The sequence below is a fragment of the Labeo rohita genome, chromosome 23 (assembly GCF_022985175.1).
Source record: "Labeo rohita strain BAU-BD-2019 chromosome 23, IGBB_LRoh.1.0, whole genome shotgun sequence".
Lineage (NCBI taxonomy): Eukaryota > Metazoa > Chordata > Actinopteri > Cypriniformes > Cyprinidae > Labeo > Labeo rohita.
Genome location: NC_066891.1, coordinates 19,987,110 through 19,997,482, shown reverse-complemented (window position 1 = coordinate 19,997,482; position 10,373 = coordinate 19,987,110). Strand labels below are relative to the sequence as shown.

The 10,373-nt window shown below is 35.9% G+C and overlaps 1 protein-coding gene across 1 annotated transcript; it reads left to right on the top strand.

Moving 5' to 3' along the window:
- Nucleotides 1-920: 920 nt before the first annotated feature.
- mfsd4ab (major facilitator superfamily domain containing 4Ab) lies at nucleotides 921-10,024 on the top strand. The gene is made up of 10 exons (XM_051097384.1): nucleotides 921-1,218; nucleotides 2,727-2,925; nucleotides 5,550-5,783; nucleotides 5,863-6,016; nucleotides 7,100-7,230; nucleotides 7,322-7,495; nucleotides 8,079-8,226; nucleotides 8,794-8,864; nucleotides 8,942-9,059; nucleotides 9,159-10,024. The coding sequence occupies exons 1-10, from the start codon at nucleotides 989-991 to the stop codon at nucleotides 9,284-9,286; spliced, it is 1,587 nt and encodes a 528-aa protein (XP_050953341.1). The 5' UTR covers nucleotides 921-988; the 3' UTR covers nucleotides 9,287-10,024.
- The last annotated feature ends 349 nt before the right edge of the window (nucleotides 10,025-10,373 follow it).

The window sequence follows — 10,373 nt, the reverse complement described above, 5'->3', positions numbered from 1 at the left end:
GTAGTAATATGTTATAGAATTATAGTGTAAGAATATAAAAATATATATATTTCATTATCTTTAATTAAAATATTTTCTTTATATTCTGCAGATTTGAAACAACATGAGGGTGAATAAATGATGACAGAATTTTCATTATTATTTTAATATGATTTCTAAATGGTTAATATGTTATATGAAATATTCTATGACATATATGGTAATATAGAAATATATAGTCTAAAAATGTTATACATATATATATTTCATTATCTTTAATTAAAACACTTCTTTACGTTCTGCAGATTAAAGAAAGTCATGCAGATCTGAAACTACATGAGGGTGAGTAAACGATCAGAGAATTATTATTCATTCATAAATCTTTCTTGCTTTAAAGGGACACATATATACATACACGTCTTTACCAGGACCCTTTGATGTTTCAAATAGCCTTAGCATGGGTTCATGGGCCATTGTTTAACAAGTAATATATATAAGTAACACGTTACAAAGCTAATGATTGTCCCGTTGGCTCTCTGGATTATTTTCTAGAATAAACATGAATCAGTGACGTTGTCCTTGTAGCATTGCGTTGATACCAAGTTGAGGAGTCAGCAATATAGTATTGATAACCAACTTTTAGAAATGAGTTAAAAATGTTCTTTCAGAAATTCCTTCCTTGTGAGTGTTGAGACCATGCAGACATCATGTCCTATACAGCACGCTGATGAAATACAGGAGGTCCAGTTATGTTCAAATGATCACATTCTGATCCAAGACTCTCATTAAAAATCAAAATCATTGACAGTTCAACTGAAAATCATTGACAGTTTCGAAGAGCTCTGTTGAGAGCTGATTTCTAGGCATTAACTTCAGAAGCATCGCACAAAGGTTCATGAAATGGGAGGAGTGAAAGAATATAAAAGCTGGAAATGATGTGATCTGTCACCTAAACAAATGATCAAAAGAACTACAGCTGTAAGAGGAACTGCTTGGATATATTCACACTATGTTAATTGAAGAGCGTATACTAACACTTTTCAAAAGGAACTGTCAACATACACTGACATACTGGAGTGTGTTCTTCAGCTTTGGATTGAGCATAGCCTTTCTGGGGCCTACAATCCAAGATCTGAAATACCAGACTGGCTCCACGTTACAGGAGATCACCTGGGTGTTCTTCTCCCAGCAATTCTGCCTACTCATCGGCAGCTCGACTGGAGGAGCTTTCACAAAAACGTGAGTAAAGCAGCGAGCCTCTGCAGGAAAAGGATGGACATCTGCATCAAGATAAACGCTCCATTGCTCAGACACAGTAAAAGGCTGTCAGAGTTGATTACACTCCTGTCTGGGGAGTTTATGCACTTCTTAGTCCCTCTTTTTGTTTTTTTCAAGTGTTTGCTCCTTACCTTGCGAATCTCAGATGTATGGTAAACCCACTATTATGGCAGTCTTAAACAGATTTATTGCAACGTTTCATGTCAGCTTTCAGCCTGAAACTTCTAAACATCCTCAACAGATGTGATTTGAACACAAATCATAAAATATGCTTTCACTGTCCCCGTGCCTCTCACACAAAGAGAAAATTGTGAGCCTTGAGCTGTGATTTATCGTAAGGTAAAGCTAAAACCTACATGCATTTATTTGCATAACTTTGCAAATATTGGAATAAAATACTAAAAGCTAATATTATGTAAAGTTAAACACTTTTATATATGTTAAACTGGACCACAAAACCAGTCTTAGGATAGCACAGGTATATTTGTAGCAATAGCCAAAAATACATGGTATGGGTCAAAATTATTGATTTTTCTTTTATGCCAAAAATCATTTGAATATTTAGTAGAGATCATGTTTCAAAATGTAATTTTTGATTAGTAATATGCATTGCTAAAAACTTAATTTGGACGACTTTAAAGGTGATTTTCTCAGTATTTTGATTTTTTGTGCCCTCAGATTCCAGATTTTCAAATAGATTTTCTTATCCTAACAAACCATACATCAATGGAAAGCTTATTTATTCAGCTTTTAGATGATTTATAAATCTCAATTTCAAAAAATGGATCTTTAGGACTGGTTTTGTGGTCCAGAGTCACATATGTATTTTAAAATCACATTCAAAGTAATTGAAAATAATCATATTAAATGTGTATAAAATCACAGACACTATGGTACTACAGCTGCACCATTTAGGAAAATGCAATTAAAATGTACATTTTCTGTTAAAAATTGTGATTTTTAACATTCATAATATTATATTTAAAAAAGAACAACTGAAAAATAAAATCAGTATAAATCACTTTTATCGCTTTTTAATATTTCGCTGGAAAATAAAAGAGTATTCAAGAAAAGAGTATTTTTCATTACAAATATAAAACTGCAGTACTAATATTTCTGGTTGTCTTAATATCTTAATTTTCAGACTTTTATTCAGATGGAAAACACGCAAAGCATATCTTTATTTTGATTAATCGTGAATCTCTACTACAGACTGTCTGTCTAGATGTCAGACACTTGAAAGTGCATAAAAAATACAATTTTAGACTCTCCATCTCTGTGAAGTGCAGATGAACATCATGTTATGGAATATCAAGTGATGAGCTCACTTAAGCTGTTTTGATAGCTGCTAACAATTACAGACCTTAAACATCAGCATTTGTAATGGGTAATATTTGAGACAAAAGTAAAAATATGACAAATAAAGAGGGATAATCAAGCATCCAAGCTGTTTGTTGTTGTGTTCGCAGGTTGTTCGGGGCCCTCATCGCTCTCTTCCTCTCCGCCCTCATCATCTCTGTGGTTTTTGCTATAGTACCACTTTGCTATAATGTGCTGTTGCTGGCGATTGCCATGGGAGTGTCAGGTCTGGCGATGGGAATAATCGACACGATTGCAAACATCCAACTGGTGGCCATTTATAAGAAAGACTCTGCTATCTTTCTACAGGTGAGGAAAGACTATCTTCATATACGTATCTCACTCAGGAGAGGTTCTAGTCCACTCATACAGTTCTTTACAATGTTTATTTCAACTAGTAAAAAAAAAAAAAAAAAATATAGGGTTTGCACTTAAGTCACGGTTTGGTCAGTTACCCAGATGCGTGGCCATATTGTCGATACTCGGATGTAAACAACAGCATGGATTGCATGGTTAATGTACTACTGTATATGTTGTTCTGATCATTTCTGCTGTCTAAACCACAGAAAAAAAACGTGTGGAAGCTGCTAAATCATATAAAGAAGGACTTAGTAAGCGGGAAAGGGCGCAGTAATTTGATAAACTAAAGTTAATAGGTGGTAAAGATATGTACAAGCAGTATTAATTAGGATATTAGCCTAATGTTTGACCTGCCTAATACTCCAAATGTTTTTCTTGGTCCAACCGATTAGTACAGCCCAAAACATGACAATAATTGACCATTTTCAGCAGTAACAATCAGCAAAATATGCGAGTTTAGTTTGGTTCAGTGGCATTGTTTATGTTCAGTGCCACCAATATTGCTGAATAATAATGCGTTGTGAAAACACTCTGTTTAAATAAATTGAGACTGCTCACTTGCGTACCTACATGGTTGACAGCTGTTAATGCACAATCACTGTTTTAGATCGACTAACTGTAATACTGTATAAGATTTCCACTTAAACTAAAAGCATAAATCTAGGCTAACTAAAACTAACATTTCATTCACACGGCATGAGGGCTTGTCTGAAGCTTTGCACTGATTGGCCAGGGTATGCACTAGTATATTTGCATAAGTCGATCTGATTGGCTGACGCCTGCATTGGTGCTTGAAAATTTTACAATTTTTTTAACTTCTGTCGTGAGCAACACCAGTGACACGACGCAACGGACACATAAGTCAGTTCGGCAACACTTGACGTCACTCCATTTAAAGTAAATGAGAAGCCTTAAAGGAGAAGTCCACTTCCAGAACAACAATTTACAAATAATGTACTCACCCCCTTGTCATCCAAGATGTTCATGTCTTTCTATCTTCAGTCGTAAAGAAATTATGTTTTTTGAGGAAAACATTTCTGCATTTTCCTCCATATAATGGACTGCTATGGTGCCCCGATTTTGAACTTCCAAAATGCAGTTTAAAAGCGGCTTCAAACGATCCCAGATGCGGTTGTAAATAATCCCAGCCAAGGGAGAAGGGTCTTATCTAAAAAAACTATCTGTTATTTTCATTAAAAAAAAGACAATTTAAATACTTTTTTTTAAATACAATTTAAATACTTTTTTATCTCAAACACTCGTCATTATATGTGAATCTTTGTTTTGGAAGTGGACTTCTCCTTTAATGCTGACGCCCCGTGTGAATAGGGCGTTATGTTAAACCCGCCAACGCATATATTTACTTGACGGCAACCTGCCAAAATAAAAGCATGCTGAGGGAAATATGACTTGGATTTTTTTTTTTTTTTTTTTAGTACTGACCTGTATAAAATATTCACATAAAAGACGTTTACATATAGTCCACAAGAGAAAATAATAGTTGAATTATTAAAAATGACCTGTTCTTAATACTATGTTGTTACCTGAATGATCCACAGCTGTTTTTTTTTTTTGTGTGTTAGTTGTTTGTCCTAAACGGTTAAACTGCTGGTTGTTCTTCAGAAAAATTTTTCAGGTCTCACAAATTCTTTGTTTTTTTCTGCATTTTTGTATATTTGAACCCTTTCCAACAATGACTGTATGATTTTGAGATCCATCTTTTCACACTGAGGACAACTGAGGGACTGAGGGACACTCACTGATGCTCCAGAAGGTAAAACGATGCATTAAGAGCCGGGGGTGAAAACTTTTAAACAGAATGGAGATGTGTACATTTTCCTTATTTTGCCTACATATCATATTTTTTCATTTATTACTGCCCTTCAGAAGCTACATAAGATACCTACATGTTTTCCAGAAGACGAAATAAGATCAATTTACCCTGATCTTCAAATTAAAAAAGTTTTCACCCCCCAGTTCTTAATGCATGTTTTTTCCTTCTGGATCATCCGTGAGTATTTGAGCCTTCTGTAATAGTTGCATATGAGTCCCTCAGTTGTCCTCAGTGTGAAAAGATGGATCCTAAAATCATACAGTCACTGTTGGAAAGGGTTCAAATACATAAAAATGCAGAAAAACCAAAGAATTTGTGGGACCTGAAAGACTTTTCTGAAGAACAGCGGGCAGTTTAACTGTTCAGGACAAACAAGGGACTCGTGAACAACTATCACTAAACAGCTGTGGATCATTCAGGTAACAACACCGTATTAAGAATCAAGGGGATGTAAACTTTTGAACGGGGTCATTTTCAACTATTATTTCTCTTGTGGACTATATGTAAACATCTTTTATGTGAAGTATCTTATTCAAGTCAGTACTAAATAAACAATAAGATGCATTTTGTATGACCCTTCTTATTTTGGTAAAATAATTGACATTTTGCAACTTTTGACCTCAACTGTAAATGTGGTTTGGACAGAGACATAATTAAACATGTTATTCATTTTATAATTAACTGTACTAAACTGAAAGCTCTAAATTGTGTCGCCTGTCTGTGTCTTCACTCTTTCCAGGCACTGCACTTCTTCATTGGGCTCGGTGCTCTGGTGAGCCCCCTGATTGCAGACCCTTTCATATCAGAGCACTACCTGGGCAGAAATAGCACAGAAAATGCCACAGAGATAATTCACCACTTCAGATCCAGCTTCAGGTCACCTGTAATCCTTTCTGAGAATTCCCCGCACTCAGAGCCAGTGGATGGGAAGACCAATGTGGCGTATGCCTTCTGGATCATGGCTCTCATAAATGTAAGCTGATGCCTAGCTCTGTGTGTGGTGTAGAAACGGTCTCGGGTCTCTGTGAGATCTCAATGTTTTTCTCTCCTAGTTGCCTGTGCCGATCGCTGTTTTTGTGTTAATGTACCAAGAGAAGCTGCTTCCCTTCTGCCCAAATAGCAAACCACGACTACTGGACAAAGATGAGCTGGCCATGGAGACTAAACCACCAGAAAGCACAGAAATATCTGAACCAGACGATGCAGGTATAAGTGTACAGTAGTTTTAATTTAACACATCTTTGAATAACATTACCATTCAAACGTTTTTAATGGTTTTGAAAAAAGGTTTACTAAGCCTGAGCAAAATTACAGTAATAACAGCAATATTGTGAAAGGGAACCTTGGGTATTACGACTTGTATGGTTTATTATAACGTAAATAATGTCTTACTGAGTATGTAGTAGAAAACCCATTAAAGATTGATGTTATTCAATAAATCCACATTGTTTTATACATATTTTGGATTATGGAGGGGCGCCATTATTTCGATGATGTGAAATGGTTGCACTTGGTGAGCTACTGGTGCTACCTGTCGCTATTTTTCCACAACTCAGGAAATAAAATACTGATTCGATGGCGATGATATAAGTGAACGCTTAAACCAAATGCTGTACCATCGATTTTCCCAACAAGGAGTCTAAAAGCCCCCAGATATCGAGTGAAATCCACGCTGAGAAACTCCGTCAGTGGCTGCGGCGTCATGACAGTGTCAGCATGTTTGCATCCTGCCAGGATGGCATCTAGCGTTTCTTGTCTCTGCCATTTGTAAGCTCTTTCAGTAGCTGTGGTCTACTAAAAGCCTCAAAGGCATCAGGGCTGAAGTGTAGAGAACAAAGACACAGGTCTTTAGGAAGTTTTATTCGTCCACAGGCCTCTTTCCATTCTTTTCTCGTCTTCTTATCTCTATGAAAGCAGTGAAGACTTACATTGCTTCTCTTATTACCCTCGACTGAAAATGACAACCAAAAGCTGCACAATGTGGCACTGTATCAGTATTTTATTTTCCGAGTTGCGGTAAAAATAGCAACAGGTAGCGGCAGTAGCTCACTGAGTACAACTATTTTACATTTTTGAAATAATGGCGCCCCCCATAGTCCAAAATATGTATAAAACTATGTGGATTTTTAAAATAACATAAATCTTTCATGGGTTTTCTACTACATATTTCAGTAAGAGACATAATTTATGATATATTAAGCCATAGCAGTCTGACTCAAAAGTCAGTAGTTATTGAGGTTCGCCTTTTGTGACAATTTGTTTGAAATTTTTTTATTACATTCCCCTTAGTTTCTCATCATGGAGGACATGGAAACATCTTCAGCTGCTGTATGAATGGTAGCCTGCGTGGGTTACCAGTCACATTTTTTGGTATCCACATCTTAGGCGGTTTGGTGCTATTCATGACGGAAGGCATTATGGTAAGTGAGCTCAGTGAGATAAATTATTTGTATGAATATTGTTGAGAAGTTTATACAATATTTATTCCTGACTCTTGAACCTCACTTTTAGGGGGTCTACGCCGGCTTTGTTTATACATATGCTGTTTCAGCTCCCATGTCTCTGCATGCTAAAATGGCAGCATACCTGAACTGTATCTTTTGGGCAGCCGTCACTGTTGGACGACTGGTGTCCATCCCGCTGTCATACCGCTTCAGAACTGTGCATCTGCTCATCGTGAACCTGGTAATCTATTATTAAATACTGTAATACAACACAGCTGATTATCAGAGTTTATAGAGTACACATCCATATATTTTTTAACATATGAAGCCGATCTTTAACATATTTTTAATATACTGCTTCCCTGTTGCGATCAGCTATTTGAAATGCAGCAAGTAGCTGTTAAATATGTACATTTTAAAATAAAAAATAAGCTTTCCATTGATGTATGGTTTGTTAGGATAGGACAATATTTGACTGAGATACAACTTTTTGAAAATCTGGAATCTGAGGATGCAAAAAAAATCTAAATATTGAGAAAATGACCTTTAAAGTTGTCCAAATGAAGTTCTTAGCAATGCATATTACTAATCAAAAATTAAGTTTTGATACATTTACGGTAGGTATTTACAAAATATCCTCCTGGAACATGATCTTTTCTTAATATCCTAATGATTTTTGGCATAAAAGAAAAATCAGTCATTTTGACCCATGTGGTGTATTTTTGGCTATTGCTACAAATATAGGATTGACAAACAGACAAATATACAAATATAGGAAAATAGGATTGTTGAATGTGAATCCTCTCTCTTTTCTCTCTCTTAAGGCTGGTGTGGTTGTGACATTGCTGCTGTTAATGATCCTCTACACAAATAGAGTGTTTCTGTTTGTTGGGACGACCTTGCTTGGGCTTTTCATCAGCAGTGTTTTCCCCTGCATAGTGGCCTACACTGAGGACATCCTAGAGTACCGCGGTAAATTACACACAAACGTACATCATGTTTTATATCATGGTGGGGACCTTTAAAGGGATAGCTCACCCAAAAATGAAAATTCTGTCATTAATTTCTCACCATCATGTCGTTCCAAACTTATGAGACCTTCGTTCATCTTCGGAACTCAGAATAAGATATTTTTGACCCTGCATAGACAGTAACACAACTTACACGTTCAAGGCCCAGAAAGGTAGTAGGACTTTGATAAAATAGTCCATGTGACATCAGTGGTTCAACCCTAATGTTATGACGCTATGAGAATATTTGAACATGGTATTTGTGTTGCTGTCTGTGCAGGGTCAGAAAGCTCTCAGATTTCATCAATGTCTTTAATTTGTGTTCCTAAGATGAGCGAAGGTCTTACGGGTTTGGAACGACATGAGGATGAGTAATTAATGACAGAATAACCAAAAAAGTCATATTGGGGACATCTGGGGATGTTCTAAATTGGAAAAAAATCAGATGATAGATAGATCGGACCGATGGTTCCCACAATTATAAACAAACAAGACCAAACACATAAACAAAAACCTTCTTTTTCTTCAGGATGTGCATCAGCAGTCTTAGTGACGACTTCTGGAATGGGTGAGATGACGTTGCAGGTTTTAGTTGGATCAGTAAGTACTTAGACTTCTTTTTAAACATTTGGAAAAGATTTTCTAAGAATGTAAATAACCTAGCAAATTTCTTCTAGCTAATTCAGAAAAAGGGCACTTACAGTTTTTTGGTGTGTGGTTTGGTCATCGGATGCCTTGGATTCATCTTTCTTCTCAGCGTGATCCTGTGCAACCACATCCACAGAAAACTCACAGGTAAAACTAACTTATATGGTGATAATTAACTGGTGATGTTAATTCTGTTTGAGTAAACTGGGCATTATATGACTCTGCCTCAATGTGTTCACCATCTAGGAGCATCTAAAAAAGCAGCCATGGTCGAAGCGCCACCAGCACCTGCTCTACCTGCTTCAGAGAAAGCAGCACTAGAACAGAAAGTTTCTGTAATACAAACCGAATCAATTAAATGTGACTCTGGATGAGACCATTAATGGGTCATAACCAGCTGGAAATACTTCACAATTCAAGTGTAAACAGTCTATGTGCTTTCATTATAATATTTGTGTAAAAAAACAACAAAAACTCTACATAGTGATGCAATATGTTTTTTATGTATTTCTGCTAAGTTTGGTATTGCTATATATGTATTTTTTGTTTGTTTGATACGCAGATAATCCAGACTGTTAAATTATTAATATTATTGGAACAGAATGTGAGAAATATTTAATTACAGAAGGGGAACTAAGTAATTTATGGCATAAAAATGTATAAAGTTTTGTACTTTACCTAAGACTGAAAATCATTAACACAAAATTTAATACCAGATTAAACTCTTAATTAATAATTCACCACCCTGAAGAAGAAATTCCTAGAACTTTCCTAGTTATTCAAAACAGTTTTTATCTTGGTTAAACTGGTTTTGGGCTGGAAGGTTCATGGAGTATCCTACTATATTCATGTGAAAACAAATAATCTCATGATGACTAATGCAAACAGTTATTTAAAATAAATTATTGTTCACCATGTCATCAACATCTTTTGCAAACTTCATGTGTTCTGCCAAAATAAATACAGCATGTGTGCTTTGGACAAATTATGATTGAGGTCACATGCTGAATAACTCTCACTCCCATGTTGATCTAAACCTGTATCACTTTTTTATTCTCTACAATTTAAAACATTTTGTACAGTCCAAAACAATAAAGGCCACTGTTGTCTAATGTTGTATTGTTGCAGTTAAAACATTTAAACTAATTTTGAACTACCTTTTGCGAACTGCAAAAGAATGGAGCCCCACTCATGACATGCAAACAAAAATATATTTATCACAACCGTTTTTTCAGTTAAATTGTGGCCATGAAGTAAGAATTTGTTCCCACGACTTAAACAGTTCCCTCATTTTAGTAGATCGTGGCCACGTTGTGCTGATTTGTTCTTTTGCTCATGCAGAAGTCCCTTTTAAAGCAAGTAGCTTTCAGATGGTCAATGTGGTGAATCTGCATGAACAACTTGAATCCATTGCAAAATCTGCATTGGGAAATCTTGAGCTTTCATGTAAAATTACAGATC